Source organism: Nothobranchius furzeri, chromosome 16, assembly GCF_043380555.1.
Source record: "Nothobranchius furzeri strain GRZ-AD chromosome 16, NfurGRZ-RIMD1, whole genome shotgun sequence".
NCBI classification, from domain to species: domain Eukaryota; kingdom Metazoa; phylum Chordata; class Actinopteri; order Cyprinodontiformes; family Nothobranchiidae; genus Nothobranchius; species Nothobranchius furzeri.
In genome coordinates this window covers 49,237,473-49,263,598 of record NC_091756.1, presented here as the reverse complement: position 1 = coordinate 49,263,598, position 26,126 = coordinate 49,237,473, and the positions used below count along the sequence as shown (strand labels likewise).

At 39.3% G+C, this 26,126-nt stretch overlaps 1 protein-coding gene across 6 annotated transcripts in view; it reads left to right on the top strand.

The window, feature by feature from the left end:
- The first annotated feature begins 1,324 nt into the window (after nucleotides 1–1,324).
- The window catches only part of ormdl3 (ORMDL sphingolipid biosynthesis regulator 3), a 74,701-nt gene continuing 49,899 nt past the window's right edge, over nucleotides 1,325–26,126 (top strand). For 3 of the 6 annotated variants that reach the window (XR_011516920.1, XR_011516919.1, XR_011516921.1), the window contains exons 1-2: nucleotides 2,459–2,589; nucleotides 21,279–22,149. Coding sequence is in view for 3 of the 6 variants with exons in the window: in XM_070545769.1 (XP_070401870.1) it covers nucleotides 1,922–2,095; nucleotides 2,438–2,589; nucleotides 21,279–21,732 (780 nt within the window). In the remaining 3 variants the exon portion in view is untranslated. Of the gene's footprint in view, nucleotides 1,558–1,892; nucleotides 2,096–2,437; nucleotides 2,590–7,144; nucleotides 7,502–21,278; nucleotides 22,150–26,126 lie in introns of those variants that run through there. The other 3 variants (XM_070545769.1, XM_015962661.3, XM_070545770.1) reach the window with 3 other exon arrangements.

Sequence of the window (26,126 nt, the reverse complement as noted above, 5' to 3'; positions counted from 1 at the left end):
GCTACTGGGGTCATCGGTTTTTGGTAGAACATCTGAAGTGTTGAGAGTAGTTAGGCAAATTCCTAATACCTGAGAAGACCCAATTGAAATGGCTGAAAAGGACATCAGCCTCTCTCTCCACTCCTTGGAATTTACTTAAAAGAAAATATGTAAAACAAAAAAAAAACTTTGTTTTCTGAAAAGTCTTTTTTTTTTGTTATATTTTATATAAATGACATAGCAAACAACTTCTCATCCTATTTTATCTTTTCTCATTTATTACACAGAATTATTTTCCAGCATTAAGAACTTTTATTCTACCCTTTAACATTTTTTATCCTCCTTAAATGTTTTCACTACTAGACTTTGACTTTACCCTGAGCAGTTTTATCTTAGACTGCAACATAGCATTCTGTACTGGCATGTTTTATTGTTTCTTTTTTAAGCATTGAGCAATATCTATCTTCTGGAAAGCGTTCAGATTTTCAGTTTAATTTCCTAAAATGTTCAGACTCAAGGACTGGAATGACAATAACTGGGGGGAAAAAAGGCTCCCTGAAAACCCAGATAATTACTCTTCCAGAGCACTTAAAGATTTAGCATTTTCGACAGCGACAATATGCAGATATGAGGAATATCTTCAAATATTTAGATACCATCCATCCATCCTTTTTCTGAACCCGCTTGTCCATGTAGGGACGCGGGGGTGGGGGGCTCTGACCGTCTCCAGGTACATCCTGGACAGAGAGCTATTCCATCACAGGGCAACACAGAGACACACAGGACAAACAACCACACACACACACACACACACACACACACACACACACACACGGACAATTTAGACAGACCAATTAACCTAACAGTCATGTTTTTGGACTGTGGGAGCCGGAGTTCCCGGAGAGAACCCACGCATGCACAGGAAAAACATGCAAACTCCATGCAGAAAGATCACAGGCCGGGAAGTGAACCCAGGACCTTCTCGCTGCAAGGCAGCAGCCATATTTAGATACATACAGAATATTCTAGATAATTAGATGAACCCGAATTATTAAACAGTTTATTTACATTCAAATAAATAATTCAAGAACGTTTGCTGTTATTAATAAAAGCCTTTGGTTGTCAACCAAGCTCGTTAACCCCGCCTCTTCTGTTGCGTCATTGGGGGGCGTAGTCCACGTTCTCTCATTGCATCAACCGGTGATAGGTCAGTTCAGACCACGTGACAGAGCGCAACCAATCATCGCAAAGTGCGACGAGCAAAACCTCAGCTCAAGTGCGTGGCCGTGAAAGTCAATATATATGACGTTTCTCTGTGGACTGCGCCGTGTTGTTAGCAGCTGGTGGTTAAAGACGAACTCGGAGTGGACGAGTGTCGATGTTTGCTGCCTTTCCGAGCGGACGGTAACTTGGAAACCTGTCCGGAGGTGAGAGGTGGTACCGGGTGACTGATGCGAACACCGGAGCGTCGCCCTGTGAGCCTCTCAGTTACATAACGGAGCACAGCGGTTACACAAAAACTGTGATAACGGACTGGTGTCCCCGCACAGGTCGTAGTTCAGCCCGTTTTCCTCCCCCGTGAGTATAAATCATGTTTACTCAACACAAACTAGCATGCATGATAACACTTCTAGCTCCTGTGGGCTAAACATTAACCCTTGTTCAGGTTTAGTCAGACAAAATGCATGAATGAGCTTGTTTATTTTCACGTAAGAAGTTAAACTCTCCGACACATGCCCTGTTTTATGTGCAAACTCTTCTGATTGGCTGACAGGTGTTTACGTATGCCTGTAGCATCAGGCTGGCTGGGACCTACTGCCTTAAAAACCCAAAGTTGACTTTACATCTGAAATTAAAGGCTGAGGGTTTTTAGACTTTCAAACCCAAATAGTTATTTGTCTCTTCTGTTTCAGCTGACTGACTTCTACCCCCTCCCTGCATCATGAATGTGGGTACGGCGCACAGCGAGGTGAACCCCAACACCAGGGTGATGAACAGCAGGGGGATGTGGCTATCCTACATCCTGGGGATCGGTCTCCTTCACATCATCCTTCTTAGCATCCCCTTTGTCAGCGTACCTGTAGTCTGGACTCTCACCAATCTCATCCATAATCTGGTCAGTGAAGCAGTAGTCTTAGTGACCGGTTTAATCTGCAGTAGGTCTGGTTTAGTTGGAGGCTTTGGGTTAAGTGAAGTCAGAGGTGATATCCATTGTTTGGCTGTGATTTATTTGCCATGTTCTTTGTGAATACGTAGGGGCACGAAATCCTTCAGAATTAGATCATCTGGTATTTCCCCATTCAGTTCCAAAGTGCTCTTAATCTCATAAATGTGTCTATTTTTAGGTTTAATCCATGAGTCAAGAGTCCTTATCCCTATCCAAACGGGACTGTTTTGCTTCCCTGCAGAAAGACATGCATTTTCATCTGATTTCCTCATTGTTTTTGTCCTTTTCCAGTGCATGTACCTTCTGCTACACACGGTCAAAGGAACGCCCTTTGAGACCCCGGATCAGGGCAAGGCTCGCCTCCTGACGCACTGGGAGCAGATGGACTACGGCGTGCAGTTCACTGCTTCACGCAAGTTCCTCACCATCACACCTATTGTTCTGTAAGTAGCCTGGTTGGTGGAAATGAGTCACAGCTACACATTCATGTAAAGAAATGCTCCCTGAGGCAGGAGCGCCATGCTTCAGAAATATGAAGTGGAGGTAGAAACTAGAATAAATCCTAGTTTAAAGTTGTCACTACAACGTGCAAATATAGCAGCTCCTAGTTTTGCGTTCATGAAGCCAGTTGGCACATTTCAGGTCTTGCTTTGCCCTTATTATCCAAGCCCCCCAATTGGTAAAGGGCTTATCCTGAGCAGGAGTGCCTCTTACTGTCTTCCTGGCCCATTCTCCCCATTACCATCAGAGTTCAGTTTACAGGAGGTACTTTGGTTCCCTGGGGCTGATTTGCCAGCTCAGCAGGAATACTGTAATGAGAGCAGTTTTGCAGGTGTACATTTTGTTTCTGCAGCATTTGTCATTTTGTTTTGCAACCAGTGCCAGCAGGAATTGTTCTTTAAGTTCTATTTGGAGTAAAGGAGCACCTGCAGAGAGTTATTTTTTTCTCTTTATATGTTCATCTGATCTATTCATACTCATAAAAGTCCAACACGTCAACACAGCACAACCGTGTTTGAGTTTGTTATTGAAGCCACTTAACATTCATGTTCTGTAAATGAAGAAAAGGTGAAAATTGGAAGGTTTCAAGTTTGTTTATTCTGAGGGGAATGCATAAAATCTGTTTCATTGGTAATTAGAAACAAGGGTGTTAAATGTCTTTTTTCAAGAGTTTTTGATTAGAATATGAAGTCTTCACAATCTAACATCATGTAGTTTGTGGGAAAATGTGAAGATTTTATAATTAGTTTAAAAACCTTTTGGAATTTAACCCTACCACTGTCTTTATGGGTGACCCCGCGAGGAAAGTGTACCATTGAGCAGGGTTGATGGTTTATCCCTTGGATCCACGTGGCAGGGGTGAGGTGGTGCTCACTCCTCACCCCTGCCACATGGATCCAAGGGATAAACCATCAACCCTGCTCAATGGTACACTTTCCTCACGGGGTCACACTCATTAGAACAGTGGGAGGGTTAATGAAAATTATCTTGTTTGACCATAGACATGTTCTAAACATTTCCTGGAACTCTGGTTTCATATATTTGCTTGTCATTGATCAAATTTGTGATTTGAGTGACAAAATGTCAGCCTAGAAATCTAAACAAATGGTAGCAGTAGCAGGTAGGTCTAGCTATGTTTCTCTGTAGCATCAGCAGGTCTACCATTGGATCTAACTGCTTTGGGCTCAGCCAGCCGCAGTGTTCCTATGCCTCCTTTGCACAGGAGGCATCAGCAGTGCTTAACAGCAGTAGAATAGATTACTTGCATGATTCGTTGCGTGCCAGTCAACACTGATTGAGTCTCAGCCGCAGAGCAGCTTCTCCACCATCCTCCTGGTCAGAGTTGCGAGATAACAGGATCCCTCGAGACTTCAAAGGTCACAGTTTGTTTATGCCATCCACCATTAAACCAAAAGGAAGAAGGATCATGTTTGATGTAGGGGCTGCGTGACATAATTTTTTTTAAAGTCGACCGTCAAGTAATGAAAATCGAGTCAACTTCGACTAGTCGTTGATGACGTCATACACGTCGGGGGTCGCTGGAGTTTTTGACAGTTAAAGTTGTGCCCACATTTTCTAAGCTAAACACATCTCTTTTAACAACAGTAGTTTCTGCATCTTTACTGTTCCCTGCTTCAGCTCTCTCCCTCCTTCCCCTGCACAGCGGCCGCAAACTCACCGATGCGCCTGCAGCAACTCTGAGTTTCTGCTGCTCTGAACATTAAAATAATTATTTCATTTTCTGTTCCTCACTTCAGATTACCTTCAATGGTGTCTGTTTGTCGCAACCACCAGATACAATAACGAAAATTTTTTTCTTTGACTATTTTTCTGTCCTGTCTCTGTTTATTATCTTCCTACATCTCTTCTCAATCCTAAAGAAAAACTGCTACCTGGCTTCATATTCAGGGTTTCCCCCAGGGCTTTATAAGCCTGGCGGCCCGCCAGGCTTTGCTTGCCCACCCGCTAGGCTAAGCGTCATGCCCCGCCCCCCTCCCCGACCCTACAGTGTCCGCTGACACCAACGGCGCAACGAAACTAGAGCTCTCCATCAGCTGATACTGGTGAGAAACAGCAGCGGAACGTGTGCACCCCCCCCACCCCCGCTCTCAAAGAGGAGTGGGGGTGGGGGTGGGGGTGGGGTGGGGTGGGGGGGGGGTGGATACTTCAAAAAGCCGCCAGGCTTTACTCATTTTCTGGGGGAAACCCTGCACCTTATGAGTTACCTTTGAACTGCAATTCTAAAAGATACCAACCGCAAAAGCAGCAGAGTGCGCGCTGCGTGCCGGCCGCACCGGTGAGGTGCGTCACCAGAGGAGAAAACAGGTGATGCGCTCCGCTCCACAGCAGCAAAACGCATCACGCACAAATAAAAGGCAGAAAACATAAAAGGAAATGAGCTGACATGAACAATCTCACGTTAAATTTGTTTTTGAGGTGGCGACACCTAATTTGATAATGTTACTGTGGCCGTGCTCAGGACGCAGATGTCTGGAGCGCGTCAACTATCAGAGCTTTGCATGCGCAAGCTGGTTAAGGTTAAGATGGGGGTGAGGGGAAGGTTAAGTTGCAAGAGGGTTAACGTCCCAATTCAGTCAAATGTTCGTTTTACAGCGGGTGTCAGATACAGACGCTCTGGCACAGCGCATCGCCTCCCAACGTGCAGGGGCTTGTCACCTGCTGTCTTTTCCGAGGACCGCATCTTGTCGGTCATTATCACGTGACAGCGACTAGTTGATGACAGGCATAAAAAGTCACTACAGAGCAGTGAAGTCGACTAGTTGATACAACCCCTTGTTTGATCAATCAATCAAATCAAAGCTTTTTTTATAAAGCGCCTTCTGCAACCCTATCGGGAAGCCCAAGGCGTTGAACATGGTACAAGAGAAAGTTAAATATGGTGAATAAATCGAAAATAAAAGCAATTCAAATTACAAATTACAAAAAAGGTAAAACATTCTAGTAGAAGACAAATGGGTAAAACAAGGGATAGAGTGAACCAATGAAAACAGGGAAATAAAATCAACATACAAGAGGTATGTCATATTTAATGTTGTTCCTCTCCACTACCAGGATTAAAGCCTTGAAAAACACACCGTTACATCACTTGAGATGCTGGGAATAAATAAGCCGTTAGGTCATACAGTATGTATTGATGTAATCTACACAGATATCAAATTGCATTGCTGCAATAGTCTTTTATTTTGAAAATTACCAGACATTTTACACCAAAACCGTGTGTAACTGTGGAAACTGAAATGTCCCTGAAGTGGCTCACAGATAATATAGAACCCAATCCTATCTTTAGCAGAGCGTTGTGCTACTTCTGGGACGCACTTGAAATTTTCCGCACTACAGCCGGTTTGGATCAGCGCTACAGACTGGGTTCTATTTGAAGCAGCAATGTTCCACTGTTGTTCTGCTGACACTTCCAGTGTGAAGCAGGCTTCAAGTTTGTAGAGAGGCGTTGGACAGGCTTAGGGCCATTACAACAGCACTGCTGCAAAGGAGCAAAACTACAAAAATGGCGGTAGGTAAATTATGGTGCTCATTAAAAACAGCTTTGTTGTCAACTTTGGACAACTCAGACTTCAGTTTTTCTTTAATAGGTGAGCGGTTGGAAGAACTTGAGTCCTTTATTTAAAAAAAGAACGGTGTATGGTGGACTGCCCCGTTGAGTGATTCCATAGCAACTACTATGTCATGTTCATTGCTCTGATGGGTCCTAGCGCCGTCCAGTTGCCTGCAGCGACGGTTTGAAAGACAACCGTAGATTCTGCCCCATGACCGAGCTCTGTCTATGGGTTGTAGCCAGACTATATATTCACGCATGGAATGATTGTCAAGCTAATAAGATGCAGCTCTAGCTTTCATTTGACCTCATTTAAACTTGACTGTCGCCGTTTTCATCCCAATGACTTCATATTCCAGCGAGACGGAACCACGACTCATACAAGCTGTTTAACACAACAGCACCTGGAGGATGTGGTTCATGCATTCATTCATTAAGAATGAGTGGCACCATAGTCTGGACAGGAGACCCAATGGACTAAAGTGTGTGAAGGTATCACTAAGTAGAAAAACGTATGAAGATCTGAACCAAAGGCTAAATTAAAGGAGACGTGGAAGAACGTGACTCCCCAGATCCAGAGTTCAGCCGGGTCGTGGTTCGGTCTAATTGCTGTCTGCGGGAAGAATCAACCACTTATTTAAGTGAAATCAGGTGGAACAGAATCCAGAAGTGCTTTCTGGGGCCCAATCACAACCTAGTTCCCACACAGAGATGGGCAGGTAAAGATCTGAAGCTATTACTTGTGAAATATTTAGAACATCTGTTTGCAAAAGCAAGAAAAAAATGTTTAGAAATTTATATTAAAGGAGTTTTTAGAACAGTTTTTTTTTTGTTTGTTTGTTTGGCTGATGCACATTCCACGGGGATGTGCCAATTAGAGACATGCTGTCTGATTGAACAGAAGTCTTTTTCTCTTTCTGATTCAGGTACATATTAACCAGCTTCTACACCAAATACGACAGAGTCCACTTTGTGGTCAACACAGTGTCCTTAATCACCGTGCTCATCCCCAAACTACCACAGCTGCACGGCGTCAGGATCTTTGGGATTAATAAGTACTAACAGGATGTAACATCCCCGCGGACTGCAGGGAGCATTTTTGGACCTTTTGACGAGGACTTGTGGACCTTCAGCACCAAGTTCTACCAAACATTGTTAAAAAAAAAAAGGAAGTCCACTGAGGATGTTGCCATGGTACTAAATCTAAAAAGACTCTTGGGAGAGAGCACAAAGGGATGTGTTTTATGATCAGATGTGCTTTTTTTGAGTCACATTTTTAAAAACTTGATTATTTAAGGATTCAAATTAAACGTCGACCTTTTTATGACCTAGAGAAGAGGATGGTGTTCAGTGCCATTTCTCTGGGTTGGCACAATGAAGCAGGACTTTTTCCTGTGTGTAATGATACACTACTGTATTTATTCAGCTTCATTCCCATCTGGAGCCTCCTCTCTCTCTCTCTCCTTCTCCTGAGGTTTGTGGATAAGAGGAGAGCAACAATGCTGCACTGACATGGAAATGGAGCAGTGAAGTGCTGCAGAGGCGAGACACAGAAAACCACCAGGTTTTATATTTAACTCGCCGTGCTCTGCTCCCCTCGGCTCAGGGTCAAGACGGGGACATTAAGCAACTCCTTATTTTTAGCTGACCTTTTCCATATTTGAGTAGCTCTTGTTCTGGACAGTCCCCTCTGCCTTCTGCACACAAGCAAAAGGGATTTAAACGACCCAACAGCAGTCGGGTCTGTGTTAATCTGTCTGGCAGATCCTCCTCAGACTAAAAAGGTCAAAGCACTAATCTTTTAAGTTTAGCAGGTTCCCATATCTATTAGAGATGCACCAGCCGACTTTGTTTGTGACTACCTTTAGCAGGCTTCTGTACAGCATGGGGAAGTTCTACATCTGCTCTGTCAGGTGTGTCTGAACCAGGAAACTGCAAAAACATGATAGCAGCGCTTGAGGACCAGGATTGGACCCCGCAGGTTTATAGCAGCTTTTGTGTAACATCACTTTAAATCTTCACAAAGGTCTTTACTTTACTGGACAAATAACGTGTCCCCATTTGGACCAGCTCTAATCAGATTGCGTACCATCTGATGATTGGGGGTGAAAAAGAAAAGTTCGGTCTAACGATAAAAAATAGCTGGCTTGTCAAGGGTTCAGTAATATTTGTGAATATTTGCAGATACCAATGAGAAAGGAAGCTGGTGTCACTGGTTCATGTTGAGCAGGATAAGAGGTTGAAATGGTCTTTTTGTTGTTTCCAAACATTTAGATAGATATATTTTTACATCAAAGATGTTAAAGAAGACAGGCTTTGGTTCTATAAGGCTGAGGCATTCTGAACAGTTGTTTTATTCCTGGTGACGCTCATTTATTACTCAAACACAAAGAGAAGGGAAAAAAAGTCTATTCTGACTGCTGCAGGTGGAAATTAGCAGCTACTGCTACAAGTTTACAGGACTGGAACTTTTCTTGGTCTTTTTGTGAATCATTCGATTCAAATGTTTTATTTTAAGATATTCTAAAACTGTATTGATTAAACTAAAATCTGAATCACAGCATCAAAATCGTCTGTGATGTTCACCCTGGTTTTTTCCCCCCTTTTTTAAGTCAGAAAAAGGGGAAATCAAACAGAAACCAGCTGAGAAAATTGGTGCATCTCTAATTTTTATGAATAGAAAGTAACATAATGTATTTTTGCCGCATTAAAAATAAAATATTAATTACAATTAGGTAAAACCCCACATTAAAATAACTGTAAAACATGAATTTATTCTTGAGACTAAAAAGCTTTAAAACATTATCTTATGTCTTATGCGTCTGTTCAAATGCCCATTATTAACAGATCACACAACAATGCTTTCTGCTGCCTTTAGCCTGGTTTATCTGCTGCTTGGTCTTTTCAATGTAGCTCTAGAGACTAATTCTTAAATACAGGAGTAGGAAATCTGTTTTAAGGACTGAGAAATCTGGATCAGCTGGCTTTATAGCACAAAATAAAAAATTTTATTGTATAAATTTTGAATTATGTTAAAAAGCTGCTTTAATCCCTATGAGAGAGCATTTCTAGTCTTTATAACTGACACATACTCAACAGGCACTTGATGGAAACCTGACTTCAATAGGCCACATCTCAAGTTATTTCCATCCTTTTTAGGAGAACTTGAAGCTGAACTAGGAAATATTTGCCAAATAAAACATAGGTCTTGTTTCCATTAGAACAACAAAGCTGCGCTCTAGAAGGTGGCCATGTTGGTTACAACTGAAATATTAAACAGCAGCTAATATATTCGATACTTCAAAATAACAAAGATGTTCTTTTCTGTAAAGTGGATGATGATGTTTATGTTCTTTTATATCAAAATGTTTATCATTTACATGCAAATGGTTAAAGTGGCTTTTTATGGTGTTCTAGAGGTTAGATTTTTCATGTTCAACCTGCTGCAGGTTACTAATTGTTCCTCTTGAGGGACTCCATCATCATGCACATCAGAGACTTACTGGGCTCGCTGGAGACGTACAAATGCACACGCCCGACAGCCGCAGCCCAGTGAGATGCTGTTGGGCAGAAGATGAGTTGAAGTATTTTGTGAACAGGACATGTTCTGTTTACAGCCAGATCAGTGTTAACGGTGCGTCTCACTCTCGTGGAGTAAAGGCAGCAGATATTAAACGCAGCAGTAGTAGGAAATACTAAGCCTCATATTTTTTATTATTGTGATGAGTGGTTTTTTTTCTTTATATTTGGATCATCTGAGACGTTGATTATTATTAATGATCATTGGTACAAATTTATAACATTTTGGATGAAATAAAAATTGGACTTCTTGGGTTTTTGTAATGATGACCGATTTAATGAATCTAATTAGACTGAGATTATGGATAAATGTGGAATGTATCTGAATTTGAATGATTGTATCTGAACTGAATTTTAATCTGACCATTGAATGAGCTGGATTAAAAGAGCTGGATTTGACTTGGACTTTATTTAATGCAGAAATCTCTGAGATGGTTTTTGTTGTGAATTAGTGCTCTAAAAATAAAATGAGTAAAGTTTAAATAAAAGTCCTTTAGGATTATGACTGCTGTCCTGCAGGAGCTTTTTGTTCATGTATTTCTGTTTCAACATGGTGAGTACAAAGGGCTTTGTTCAGGGCCATAATGCAGGCTATTTTTATTTTGCAGTTTAGGACACCAGCCCTGGGGGTTGAACAGGATGTTTAATCAGGAAAATGGCAAAACCCAAAATACTTTTTTTTTTTATCTTTAAAATGATTATTTTTGTCAAATGTGGGTTTGTAAGAACTGGCAAAGGTGTTTGGGATGAAAACATTCCCGACTTTGTTCTGCTGCAGTGTCTACATAAAAGGAGTTTCTAGATCATTGCTTTGAAAATACGATTTAATTAAAGGTAACAGTCGATCTGTTGTTTCGGTTGTTGCAGCAACTCAAGTTTATTGTGCAGCCATTGGTCTGTGACACATTTGGATTTGATAAACTGAATTTTAGAGGTTGATTTAAATCTTATTTAGCGTTTTGTCTATAATCTGCATTTGTCCGACAGTTTCTCTTCTGAGCCATCTGTACGAAACAGAGGATGAAAAATGGAGCAAATAAAAGTCCAAACCGCTTTCCTCTTTGGGAATTGATTTTTCCACAGTAAGAGATTTGCCTGCTTTGCTCATTGATTCTGTTTTTTTTCTCTCGTCACTACAGCTGTAAACAATATTGATCACACTCGCTCTGGTTTTGAGTAGGTACGATCAAAAATTAATCCGAGGTCTTTATTTCAGGCTTGGAAGCTGATACAGGTACAGCGCTGGCTCTGTTCAGCCAGCAGAGACCTTTTAAACTTTAATGAAGTGAAAGTAGCAAGATGCTGTTGAAGTGAAGTTATTTCACCAACTGCTCTGAAATTAACATAAGATGTGATTTATTGTCTGAAGGCAGCAGAGGACTAAGTAAAAATGGAAATGATTAAATTTGGGAATAACCTAATTTATCAATACCTAATTATGTTAAATACTTTTTAAAAATCCAAATGTTTGATGTTGGAGCTAAACCAACAAAACAAATTTCTGCAGAATGTTGTGTGTTTATTTCCACACACACACACACACACACACACACACACACACACACACACACACACACACACACACACACACAGTTTTTATATATTCGGCGTCCGAACATGCAAAAAGCCAAAAATAACTGACTCAGGAGCAGGTAATCTGCTGAAATTTCAGATTTGTACAGCACATTCTGCAGATCATGCTTTTATTCTGAAACAAATTCATTTTCAGCATTGTTGACCTGACAGCCTTGGCGAGCTTCAAGAGAGTGATGCCTGAACAAATAGGAATAATTTATTATGACATTCTAATAAGTAAATAAATGCTGTAATAAAATGAAAGTGGAGAAGTGAAAGAGCACAAAAAATCCAAAGTGTTCCTCCAGTAGGGGGCAGCAAAGTGTTGTCCTAGTTCCTCATTGTATATATTTTTTCTTTTTTATTGAGTTATTTATTTTGATTTCTTTACTATGAGAGGATGTTAATTGAATGTGTCCTTAAATATGTAACCTCAGTTTAAAAATCCTCTTTTCTCTCCAGGTGTTGCCACAGCCAATCATCTGTCTCTATTTAGCCCCATCTCTTCTGCATCCTCTACCCTCACCAGATAACCTCATGTCCTCAGATCCAAAACATTTGGGTTTAAATCTTCACACAAAGTCCAATGTTTATTAAAATATGAAATTACTTTCCCCCTGAATATTACTTGTGAATTGCATGACGTACACGTCTGAAGCTATTTTTAATTTATAAAGTTTTGAAATTTTTATGGCTTTTCCACTGCTCTAGTTGGGATTTCTTGATTTTGGTCTATTTCTGTTCTGAGCTGTTGCAGATTTAGTTCTGGATGTATGCTGAATAATTTAATTTTATGTGTGAACTGTGCAGGTCTTGATGTTTTATCTTCATCAGGCAAGGAAATGAATCAACATGTTTTTTTCTCTACATTTTGCGACTTTGTGATTCATGTTACAGGCCATTGTTGCCAACACTTTGTGTTTTGCTGCCTCTGTGTTTGACACTAATTTGCACAGTTTGATTTTCTTTGCTGTCTGAACTGATGTTCATACAAACAAACAAACAAACAAACAAACAAACAAAAAAGCTTTATATAGTTCATTCATTTTACATCTTCTGACTTTGTCTGATTCGTGGGAAATGTTAATGTAAGGAGTATTTTTCTTTTGTCTGCTGGTAACATTTATTGTTCCGAGGTTTTATTTGAACAGATATGGCTAAATAATTTCCTAACATAAAATGATGGCAAGAAATGTGGTGGGTCATGTGGACCTTCTTTTTATGATGATAATAAAATATTAGGGCTGCAACGTTACAAAGCTTTCAGACCCACCATATGCATGCTGGGTTTCTGCAGGTACTCTGGTTTCCTCCCACTGAACAATATTCTCTCAAAGGCAACTTGGTGGTAAAGTTGATCGCTCTCAAGCCTGTTGTAGATGACGCCTCCCTTCTTGGCTGTTGGACTGTCTTTGACTTTTATTTTAACGGTGTGGTTTTCTCATTTAATCAATACATTTGCAGTGGTCTCTGGTAGGAATGAATGCCTTGCAAGCGGGATGTTGTCCTCGGTGTGTGTTTTCGACACTCAGCGCTTTAATCACTAGTGCTCTCTGAAGGATGCACTAATTTCATCTTCCATATCACAATCGCATCACGCCTGCCCAGGACTTAGCGCCTCTCTCTGCAGGCAGAAGGGGTGTCCACCACGTTAAGAGAGATATATTACACAAAGTGTTAACACGTGTCCTCTTTTCACCGACATCTTTGTTTCCAGCTCACCGTTGCTACTTTTTAATCTTTTAAAGTGGCGGAGTGCCTGATGGCTGTGTCATCCTGCAGCTGAAATGTTTCTGATTCATTTTTGCTTGACTTTAGCAGAATGTCTTCAGCGGTATCTCCATCTGCAAAAATGAGAAGTTCAAAAGAGGGCAACTAATCAGTTCACTGAGATGATTAGTAATTAAATCTCCCACCAATTGTTTCTTTTTGCCTTTTATCACCACCTTGCAAGCTGTACTTGAGGCAAAAATAATCCAGAATTGCTTGGATTAGTGCAGACAAGTCAGCTGCAGCAGAGAGTGGCAGCGGACGGCAAGTTTTGGACTCTTATTTCCTGATATTTGGGCTTCTTGTCTCAGATTGGGAAAGCAACAATGCAACTCTACCACTGACTTGCAATGTGGATGTTTTATCTCCACAAATGACACAAGCCTGGAGGACCTTCTGCTGTGTGGTGGAGTTGCTAATGCTAACTGTTAGCTTTTACTAGTCGGGATGTTGTCTGCTCATTCTTGGATGCTAAACCAAAAGTAGACTCCTCCGTCCTATGTCAAGATGGGTGAGCCCATGAATGTTAAGCGACGATCTGTCAGGCTTTCTAATCCTAGAGTTTCATCATCTATTTTCAATCAGAAGCAAATGCAGGAGATATGTGTAGGAGACTATTTTCATGTTCAGCCTGCATGAAAAACTCACAGTGACTGATTATAATCAGAAATAATCATTAAAAATGGTTTTTCAGTCTTCCACACCCTTAAAGATAATATATATATATATATATATATATATATATATATATATATATATATATATATATATATATATATATATATAATATATGCCTATACTACGTGAAATGCCTCATTTTATCATTATTGTTTGAGGTCTTTGCACAACCTCATTGAGAACATGCATGACCAGGTAATGGTGAGCCACAGTGGCACCAATAGTTTCCTGTTAAACACTCCTTTAATGTCACATGAAAGCTGTTTTATAAATCAGTAATATGCAGTCAGTCACATTACATTGCCATTTACTACAAATAACGACACATTTGCATTTAAATAACAGCACAGCGTCAAATTCACAGCATGCCGAGGTTTCTAAACTAGCTTTTATATAAGTTGTTATTTTTAGACAGCAGCTAGCTTCTCCGTGAGTTCGCTGTCGGTGTGTTTATTCACTCAGAAATAATGTGTTTCTCCAGACCGAAGCCATACAGTTCTCTACAACAGGTAAGATATTAATTGTTCATAACATTTCCACATAAACTCTCTTAAAAAAATGCAAACTATCCCCCGTGAGCATGAATAACTTGTGTGTTGGCCCTGTGATGAGCTGCTGAGTTCAGCAGCTCACAGAAGATGTCGCTCTTATTGCATTATGATGCTTTGTGTGTAGCACCGACACGGTGGCGAGAGGAATTGTAGCCAAATTACAGACGATTCAATCAATTTTTGAAATGTTCAGCCTGCTCTGTTTGAGTTGCTTAGTTTATATCTGACTAGTTGCTATTTGTGTTAGACTTGAAGCACAGGCAAAGACGGCTCTGATTGATTTTTTCTATTCTCACTTGCTGCTTGTTTTTTTAAGCGATTTCTATTTTCAAAGCATTGGAATCCACGTGTTTGCCTGCAATGTTGCAAATGTGAGTGAATATGAAAAGTGATTTGTTTACCAAGCACACACAGTATATCTGTACAGAGTCACTGATCAGAGAACAGTTTCACGTGTTTTTACTTTGAAGGCTCTCAGCCTTTAAGGATTCTGTTTAGACTTTGAGACATCTCCGATAGCGATCCCATTAGCATCACATCCCTGATCCACAGCGTTCTCCAGCTTTTTTCTCTCAGTTTATTTCTCTTCACCGAACTTGTTCACACAGTACGGGGTGAAAAAAACACCCCCAAAAGCCTAAAACACTTTGGGAAAACAACTGAGCTGAATGTCCTTGAAGAGGAAGAATAAAACAAAGAGAAAAATAACAAACCCAAGATGCTCAGCGAGCCCCTAGGTAATTAATTAAAATCCTAGTCGAGGGTTAATACCCCGCGGTGCAGTTCTAAATTGCAACAAAGTGAAGCTAATTAAGCCTGTCTCTTAAACTGTGGTGTTTTATTTATGACGGCATTTCTGGAGCCTTTTTCTCCATTTATGTGGCGCTGCCATGGCAACCAGCGAATTTTACGCTGCAGGTTTAAAATTCTGCATGTCGCTCAGCAATCATAAATTTTGTTATTGGGCGGAAATGGTATGTTAATAATGTAAAAGAAGAGCTGTTTATTAATATTCATGGTTGTGATGATAGATCTGGCCGAGGCTTTACGAGCTGCCTTGCAGCGCCGCTCTGGGCAGAAAAGTCAATCTGAAAAACCATTCATCAAATTAAAGGTGTCCCAGTCTCATCCATTCAAAACAATAAATTAGGTTTTCAGCTTAACATCAAATAGCTAAGACGTCCTGATCCTCTTCTTCAGTGGTTTTTACACGTTCAGCTCCTTCTTAGGTGTTTGAGGACACAATGAACCCTTGAGCAGTAAAAATCCAAATATATTTGTAAATAATATTTCTCCTAGTTTTCATGCAACAGTTGATTTAATCTTTGTTTCTGTCTGCTTTTTAATTAGATTTGCTGTTGAGGAATGAGAAATACAGGTGGGGGGTTACCATGGTGATCTTAATCTTGGTTACCATTGTGATCCTGATGAACTACTGGTGGCAGTTTTAACATTTCTGTAGCGATGAAGTGTCTGATTTTTGTTGGGACTTCATTGCAAATTAGACTTTTGGTCTTTAAGGACCCACTTAACTTTTAAGTTTCATAGATTTATAATTATGAAAACTGTATTCATTTGATAACTATAATTTTAAACAGCAGTGCAAATATTATAACTAAGATTAGCTCTTTATCTTCTGGATTGTGTATTTGTGAGAAGGCCTGGTGCTGCTCAACACCTCTTTTTTCTGCAGGGAACGGCCTGATGTAGTTTTTCTTTATTTGTTTTTTTTTTCACAAATTTAAAATCAAAGTTTTGCTGTTTGCTGTCAGGAAGCCCAGAGGAATCTAGAGCTGCAGCAGGCTGTCCTGGATCTATTAGCTCAGATATTAACTCACTGGTATTTCTCTGAAGCTCCCATAGTCTCCTTTCATCTGACAGTCTGATTATAAATGGTTGTTTTTAGCTGTGCATGCCCTCTACCTGTGTGTCCATCACACTGTTGTGCAGGTTTACTTAACAATGTAATACAGGGAAAAAAATCAGAAAGAGTAATTGAATTAATTATGTCCTTAATTCAAAGTCAAGCCCCATCCACCTCCCTCGGTGTGTGTTTTCGACACTCAGCGCTTTAATCACTAGTGCTCTCTGAAGGATGCACTAATTTCATCTTCCATATCACAATCACATCACGCCTGCCCAGGACTGATCGGCTCTCTCTGCAGGCAGAAGGGGTGTCCACCACGTTAAGAGAGATATATTACACAAAGTGTTAACACGTGTCCTCTTTTCACCGACATCTTTGTTTCCAGCTCACCGTTGCTACTTTTTAATCTTTTAAAGTGGCGGAGTGCCTGATGGCTGTGTCATCCTGCAGCTGAAATGTTTCTGATTCATTTTTGCTTGACTTTAGCAGAACGTCTTCAGCGGTATCTCCATCTGCAAAAATGAGAAGTTCAAAAGAGGGCAACTAATCAGTTCACTGAGATGATTAGTAATTAAATCTCCCACCAATTGTGTCTTTTTGCCTTTTATCACCATGATGAAATAATGTTTTATGAAAGGCAGCTTCAGAGGTTCCCTCTTATCACAGCTCAAAATTTAAATGTGTGATCTAGTAGAGAATGTTAGACAAGACCTGGAATGCAAATGAGTTTTAATGAAATAAAAGTTATTACTGGCGTCGGTATCACTGTCACGTCAGATCTATCTATCTATCTATCTATCTATCTATCTATCTATCTATCTATCTATCTATCTATCTATCTATCTATCTATCTATCTATCTATCTATCTATCTATCTATCTATCTATCTACCTACCTACCTACCTACCTACCTACCTACCCACCCACCCACCCACCCACCCACCCACCCACCCACCCATCCATCCACCCATCCATCCATCTATCCATCTATCTATCTATCTATCTATCTATCTATCTATCTATCTATCTATCTATCTATCTATCTATCTATCTATCTATCTATCTATCTATCTATCTATCTATCTATCTATCTATCTATCTATCTATCTATCGCAACATGATGAATTTTAAATAGAGAAACATCCAAGTGTTTAAACTAGTATGTGCACATGTAAGAAGTAAATGCATTCATGTCAGCAACCTTTTTAAGTTTTATATCTGACTATTATTGTTGTTTTCACACCGCCCGAGACCGTCATCATGAGATGCTTTTTGTATTCCCAACAGCTGTAGCGCCTAACAAAGAGGCTCACTGAGGTTTCAAATATTTAAAAATACAGAAAGAAAATGTAGTTTTGGTCAAGCAGGATTTTATTCTGAAACCCTTTCTTGAGAAATGATCACTTTTCATATATTTATTTAGTAATTCAGCCATTCCATGGGAAATTTTGCTTGCGAAGCAAAAAACACACAACAAAACAAAAAACATAATGTCAAAGCATTTAGAAGTTCACATGTCAACTCTAATGGGCTTTATTCCCAACAACAGAAGCACGTAAGAGACGTGTTATGTCGTTTATAGTACATTTCTTGTAGGAATATCACAATATTTTTACTAGGTTAACAGTGTGATGTGACATTAATTATAATAATAATTTAATTTAGTATTGGTGTGTTTGACGTGAGGGTGAAATCGCTGCAACAAAAACTTCTAGAAGCATCCTTCCTTTTTTGTTGGAAAAAGACAAAGTGTGGGGAAACAAACCCTTCCTTTATAAACTAGCTTCAAGTTTAAATCAGCATTAGCCGCAAGGACAAAGTGTTGGTTTCTCTTTCTCCTGGTCGTCTAGTCCAGTCTCTTACATCTGAGTTCTGTGTCCGTGTGAAAATAAATATGTTTCTATTTTGAACACAAATGCAGGTAATCTACAGAGTTCAGATTTTCATATAATTTTAGTTTTGCAGATAATCTGCAGCTGCCACCTGTTCCTGCTGAAAATAAAAACAGAACACCAAAAAGGATCTGCAAGGTGTTAGAACACACATACCTTCAGTACAGAGACTTAATGTTTAAGCAAAGACTGAATTTTCTGCTTGAAGCTTGCAGGAACAAGATAAGGTATAATTAATTCAAACTTTTCTGTGAAAGAAAAAGAAAATCTTGAAAAATGTAAAAGATACCAAATAACTCAGCAGCTGCATATCTGGGCTGCATAAAACAGACCTCTAAAGGTTTGAACACAGTTGACATGTCCCCCCTGTACCCCCCAAAAAATGTATGTCCATGACAGAGACATTGAAATACAAAGTTGGTCATTGATGTACAGTTTGAGTACAGAAACTTCTAAGTGCATGGATTTAGAGTTAGGCAGCAATTTTTAAGAATTCTCTTCTAGTTTCGATAAAAATGTTGAAAACAGACAAAATAGTAATTTTATTAATCAGGTGAAAATAAAGTAAATCAACAAGATAATTAGGTTTAAGAACAAGCTAGTGGTAAAGAAAAATGTAAGAAATGACTAAATCTTTTCAAATCAATGTAATAGCCAGTTCAAGAATATTTTTTTTCTAATCAGAGTGTAGTAGAAGATTTATTTTAACTGACAAGTTTTGACTAAATACTGTAGCCTTCCTCAGAGCTGTGCTGATGTTGGCAGTGTCACTTCCTTCTCCTTTATCTGCGGGCAGGAGAAAACGATGTCGCCCTCTGCAGCCTGCGCCCTCCTAGTCGATGACTCAGTCCCATGAGTGTTCTAACGTATGGACCACATCATCTCTGTTCATGGTTCTGTGTCCACGTGTCCTCATTTCTATAGCTTCTTTAACTCATCTTTTGTATTTTTGTTGTTCTGTGTTTATGATTCTTGTTTTGTCCCAGTCCCAGTACATGGTTTTCTCTTGTGCAGTTCTCTGTTTTGGCTGATTTCTTTATTTATTTTCTGTTCCTTGTTTTGCTGCTCTTGTGTATCTTCGGCTTGTTTCTTTCTGGCACATCTTTCTATGTTCTATTGTTCGTGTGTTGAGTTGGCGTCCGGTTTCTCCTGTGTATGTTTCATAGCAGAGTCTGCATGGGATTTCATAAATGACTCCACGCTTGTGTCCTGCTGATGTCTTGTCATTTGTGTATACTAGGGGGGGGGGGGGGGGGTCCACAAGAATAAACAATCAATGATGAGCAAGAGTCTGCTTTTCTAGACCTGCAGAAGGAGAAAAACAACACACAACAATACAACAGCAGCAAGCTATCACTGCGTCAACCTGATGAAGAAATATAAAATCAATATTGTTTTACTGAACTATGACACAATAATAAATCACAGTGCATTTAGTGCCAACCACAGCCTTAAGACCTGTGTTGAACGTGCCCAAGTCCATACTTATGAGAGCACCATGTGAGCACCTGTGTGTTTACACGCGCTTGTTTATGTAAGGTTTCTCTATAGGAGCGTCTAATAGAGAGTGTGAGGGGCCACACTAGTCTTTTTCAACAGTTGTGTATGGTTTTGTTGGTGTGTTTATGTTGTGCTTTTTCATTGCTGCTATTATTTTTTTCTGTTATGCCTTTGATGTGGAAGAGTTATCACTGGTTTTGCTTCTTGTTTTTCTGGATTTCTGGTTCTTTGTTTTGGTTGGTCTTCTCTTTCTGTTGTTGTTTGTTATTTTCCTTTGTTTATTGCCTATATTGGGTATCCGCAGGTCTTTAAAGCATTTTGTAAATGTTGGTCCTCTTGTTTACGGTCTCGTTCTTCTGTTATTATGTTTGCTCGGTGGTATAATGTTCTGATTACTGCCATTTTATGTGTGGTAGGGTATTCTGATGTCCATAAATGTTGGTCTGTGTGTGTTGGTTTCCTGTATGTGTTTATGTTCAAGGTCCCATCTTTTTGTTTATTTTCATGGCCATGAATGCTATGCTGCTTTCTATTTCTTCCTCATATGTGAATTAGATGTTGTTTGTGTCGTCTATGTTGTTCAGCTGTTCTGTTTGTCCTCCTGGTATGATCTTCAGTATGTCATCTATGCTGATGGCTGACCCATGGCAAAGCCTTTCAGTTGTTTGTATATTGTTCCATCATTTGTTAAGTATGTGGAGTTTTCTACCAGTTTTATCAGCTGTACTGTTGTCTGCTGTGAGGTTTGTTCCTCTGTGTAGAGTTTTCTCCTGTCTGATTCTGTTTACTACTATGTCGATGGTTTTCTGGGTTGGTGTTTTTGTGAACAGGGATGTAACATCGTGTGAGATTAGTATGTCGTTGTCTTCTGTTGTAATCGTTTTTAGATATTTAGCCAGTTCTGTGCTGTTTTTGCGATGTTGCTCTGTGTTACCTAATAGTGGGATGATGATTGTACTGATTTATTTAGCCATATTGCATGTCGGTGTACCTATGCTGTCTACTATTGGTCTAAGCGGGGTGTTCTGTTCTATAGATCCCTGGGATTATGTTTGTTGTCGGAATCCAGTGTTTGTACATTTTTTTCAGTTATTTTACCTTTTTCTTGTTGTGGTTTCAGTAATTTGTTAATATTTTTGTTTTCGAGCGTCTGTTTCATCTGTTGTTTGTATTTTTCTTTGTCCATTACCACTGTAGTTCTCCCTTTATCTGCCGGTTGAATAATTATGTGTTCATTTTTGACTGGTGCTGTCATGGCTGTTCTTTCTTCTTTTGTAATGTTGCTGTGTTGTATCTTGCTGCTCTTTAATATCCCAACATTATTTCTATTTACCTGTGACCTGTTGACATGCCATTTCTGTTGCAACAATACATTTATCGTGGTATGTTTTTTGGTGTTATTGCAAAGTCAAAACCTTTTTTTAATATGCTTTCTTCTGCTTCTGTTAGTTTGTGTTATGAAAGATTACATAGACATGAGCTTTGTGTTGTGTTTGTTTAACTTTAGTAAATGATTTTCATCTGTCCTTTAATTTGTTCCTCTACTTTCTCATCTAATTTGTAAATCCTTTTTAGGTCCAGGGGTCTTTTTTCCTGTTCGTTTTCCACTTGTTTCTGTTTGGTCTTGATGCTTCTTATCCTTATACAGAAAATGTGCAATCATCACAAGCCACCACCAGGCCAGCAGCAGCCTACAAGCCACCACCAGGCCAGCAGCAGCCTACAAACCACCACCAGGCCAGCAGCAGCCTACAAGCCACCACCAGGCCAGCAGCAGCCTACAAACCACCACCAGGCCAGCAGCAGCCTACCAAACCACCACCAGGCCAGCAGCAGCTACCAAACCACCACCAGGCCAGCAGCAGCCTACAAACCACCACCAGGCCAGCAGCAGCCTACCAAACCACCACCAGGCCAGCAGCAGCTACCAAACCACCACCAGGCCAGCAGCAGCTACCAAACCACCACCAGGCCAGCAGCAGCTACCAAGCCACCACCAGGCCAGCAGCAGCCTACAAACCACCACCAGGCCAGCAGCAGCCTACAAGCCACCACCAGGCCAGCAGCAGCTACCAAACCACCACCAGGCCAGCAGCAGCTAACAAACTACCACCAGGCCAGCAGCAGCTACCAAACCACCACCAGGCCAGCAGCAGCCTACAAACCACCACCAGGCCAGCAGCAGCTACCAAGCCACCACCAGGCCAGCAGCAGCCAACAAACCACCACCAGGCCAGCAGCAGCCAACAAACCACCACCAGGCCAGCAGCAGCCAACAAACCACCACCAGGCCAGCAGCAGCCAACAAACCACCACCAGGCCAGCAGCAGCTACCAGGCCACCACCAGACGATTCTGGAATATACCATAGGCCAATAGGCCCGGAAGCCCAGGTTTTACTAAACACTAATTGCTAAAAGGGAAAAAATACCAGCAACCAGCATCTGGGAAAGTCACAGGCTACAGGCATCAACTCAGGAAGCTGGGCTAAAGGATTCAACGTCAGCAATTAGCAACTGGGTGAGTCATTGGCTACAGGCCTCAACACAAGCTACCAAGAAACTGGTTTAACTGCTGATAGTAACAGTTTTTCAAGATGGGACCAAAGATGATTAATAATGACGAAGTGGATGAAATTAAAAAAATCACTTGACTTTCTGGCTGAAAAACTTACAACAGTCAGGCAACAACAGAAAAATATTATGGATTTGGTACAAGAAGTAAAAAACCTGAAACAGCAAAATGCTGAGAAGGACAAACAAATCTATATTTTGCAAAAACGAGTGGATGAACTAGAGCAATATTCAAGAATAAATGATGTTGTCATTACAGGAGTTGATATAAAACCTAGATCATATGCTCGAGCAGTAGCAAATAATAATGGGGAGGAACCAACTGATACAGATATGAATCATGTGGAAAGGCAGATGACAACTTTCTTTCACCCACAGGGTATTGAAATCAGTGAGAACAACATTGAAGCATGTCATGTTTTATCAAGTAGGAATACGAAGGGAAAAGCGTCTGTGTTAATGAGATTTGTGAGCAGAAAGATGAAAAATTCACTCCTTAAGCAGGCAAAAAAGTTGAAAGGAACTGAGGTCTATGTAAATGAGCATCTGACAAAGTATAATGCAGAAATTGCAAAGAAAGCCTGTTTTCTGAGGAGGCAGAAAAAGATCCAGGGTACCTGGACTGCAAATTGTAAAATTTTTGTTAAATTGAATGGAACTCCAGAAGAAGCAAAGATACTGGTGATTAAATGTTTAGAAGATTTGGATCAATTTCAGTAAAAGAGATGATGGGATAGAGGAATGGAATGTGTAGATTAAAATATGAGGAAAATGAAATTTCATTTAGGACTTGATCTTTCAATGATATTTGGATTTTGAACCATGATTAGTGTGAGGGAGATTAGAAATTTACAATTAACAGGATGACAAATGAACTACATATTGACACAAATATAGGCTGTAAAGATAGGTTTTGGGACTTTGACAGTAATATTGATCCTGATTACAATTTCTTTAATAATGAAATACATGAATGTAATTATTACAATGAAGAACAATTCAATATAAAGATGAAGTCAGAAAATAGTTTGACAATGGCTCATTTCAATAGCAGAAGCTTATATGCAAATTTTGACACCATCAAGGAATATATAGCACAATTCAAGAAACCATTTACTGTTATTGCCATATCAGAGACATGGATAACACATAAAAAGGAAGGAAATTTTGAATTGTATGGATATGACTTTATCCACCAAGACAGAATAAGAAAAAAAAAAAGGAGGAGGGGTGGCACTTTATATTGACAAAAATCTTAATTACAAAAAAGCAGAAATGATGACGACTACTATTGAGGGAGTGATGGAATGTGTAACTGTAGAAATAAGCATGAAAAAAAAGAAGAACATATTAGTAAGCTGTATATATAGAACACCAGGCTCTAAGATTGAAACATTTAAGAATAAAATGGAGGAGATGTTTACAAATTTGTACCAGAAGGGAGTATTTATTTGTGGAGATTTCAATACAGACTTGCTAAATCCAAATAAAAACAAAAGCACAGAGGAATTTATTGATATAATGTACAGTCTAGGTTTATTTCCATTGATAACCAGACCGACTAGAATAACATTACACTGCACTACTTTAATAGATAATATATTCACTAATATAACGGAAGAAAAGGTGGAAAGTGGGTTATTAATAAGCGATATGATTGACCATCTACCGGTTTTTGCTTCTTATGACTGTCATTACAAAAATGCAACAGAAGAAACTAACTATATGTATAAAAGAATGAAAACAGAACAGAGGTTAAATAGTCTTAAAAATGATCTATTAGAACAAGATTGGCATATTGTTTATGAAAAAAATGAAGTAGACCAAGCATATGATACCTTTTTAAATATATTTAAAAGTCAATTTGACAGAAACTGTCCAGTTATCAAAAATATTCAGAGGAATAAGTATAAAGAAAAACCGTGGATGACAAAAGGACTACAAAATGCATGCAATAAGAAAAACACACTTTACCGAGAATTCATAAAAAACAGAACTACAGAAGCAGAACAAAAGTACAAAAGATATAAAAACAAACTCATAAATATAGTGAGAAGCTGTAAACGTGAATATTTTATTAAAAAGTTAGAGCACAATAGAAACAACATAAAAGGCATCTGGAAAGTATTAAATGGTGTAATTAGGAAAGAGACAGGGAATAATAACTATCTAACTAGGAATAAGATTCCTGCATGCATGCGTGCCTGCACAAGCATACACAGAGTGACACATGTCAAAATGCCATTTTGAGAGTGAGCAGATTTTCTACTTTCAGTAAAGTCTTATTTTTAAAAGGCACACTGTAAAAGCACAATTACCAAAAATTCAGAATATACACATGAAAACTATTGTATGGAATCTCTAAATAACACACAAACCATTTTTTGCAAAATATGTATTATAATGGACAGTCAGAGGTAAAGAAATACAGCAGAATCATTTAATTTAAATGCAGTGTCAGTCATTGCCCTGCTATATATGGAGAAAATACGCCATCTAGTGGAAAACAGTAAAAATTAAACATTGAATGTTTGACTGGTCTGGGAACACAGACAGAATAATATATTTTTTAAATTATGCTAATATTTATGCTTATTATAAAAATATGATTTACATGGAAGTCAATGGCGCAAAAAAATGCAGAAAGATGCTTAACGCTACAAAAAAATTCTGCGTTACAATAAAGGGAGTTGAAGATTTTTTCTAACTATTTTTAGTAATTCCTTCAAAAATACACATCCTCCCCAAAAATTAGATAAATTGCATTAACATAGCCAAAGTTATTCACAAAATACACATGTCAGCACAAAAAATGCTTTAATGTTGGGTAAGGGATATAACAGATATAAATTCATACACCAACTTGCTTGGTCTATGTTAATCAAAAGATTATAATATTTATTTTTAAAGATTTAATTTAATAGCAAAAGTTTTTTGTTCATTCAGAAGATCTAAAGATCTTTGCTTGTTCAGTGATCAATATACACCCACTCTGTGTTTATTTCAAGAAAGAGTCAAGTATAAAAAGGTTCAGAAATTTATTACAAAACTATTTAAACATGACAATTTAAAAGACAATTGATAAAAGCTTTGATATTACAAACAACCCTGTGTTTGGATGAATCTAAGGTGAAGTGTGTTTTGTTTGCGGGTGAAGCAATGTCTCAGAACGTGTATCTTGGAGAGAGGACGCGTTCTGGGTGAAAAAGTATTTGGTTTTCTCAATAAGCTAAGTTGTTCTTATTAAAGAGCATTCAGACGTAATCTGTGTTCTACCTCACCGTCAGGCGACCCTCGTCGTGGATCAGGACGTCAGAGGAGGATGTTGAACAGCCTCAGGGTACTGGGTCCGGTAGGGAAGACCGATGGTACCGACTCGTTCTGGTCCTAGAGATGCCGCAGGCACACAGGTGGAATTGGTTTGCGTCTGCAGATTCTTAAGGAATCTCGTAGCATCAGCTTTGTTCTGCAGGTGTCGTTTTGTTGTGTCGGAGTAATTCCTGCCAGCGTGACAGAAATCGCTTTGTTTGGTTAAAGAGTGTTGGGCGGCCGTCCCAACCTTCTCTACAACTCAGTCGCAAATGACGAGAGTTCTGTTTTAAAAGATGGCTATTATCATTTCTAACGAATCAGGTTTTGACATGTAGAAGGAAGATTTAACAAACCCTCAGAAACACGCCTCCCTGAAGATAGAAGGTTCTGGTGTTATGGGAGAAGTCATGTGATTGCAGTTAGCTTTAACTTAGTCACTGTGACCTGTGTTTCTGTGTATAAGTGCACATGATTCTTGTCATAGTTAAACATTACTGATTATCATAAATAATTATTAACCAAAGAACAACAATTCATTTCAGTAATCAAACACAATTATAATGAACCTTGATGATTAGCAGTAAAGAGAGTTAAATAAATGATTATTTTAAA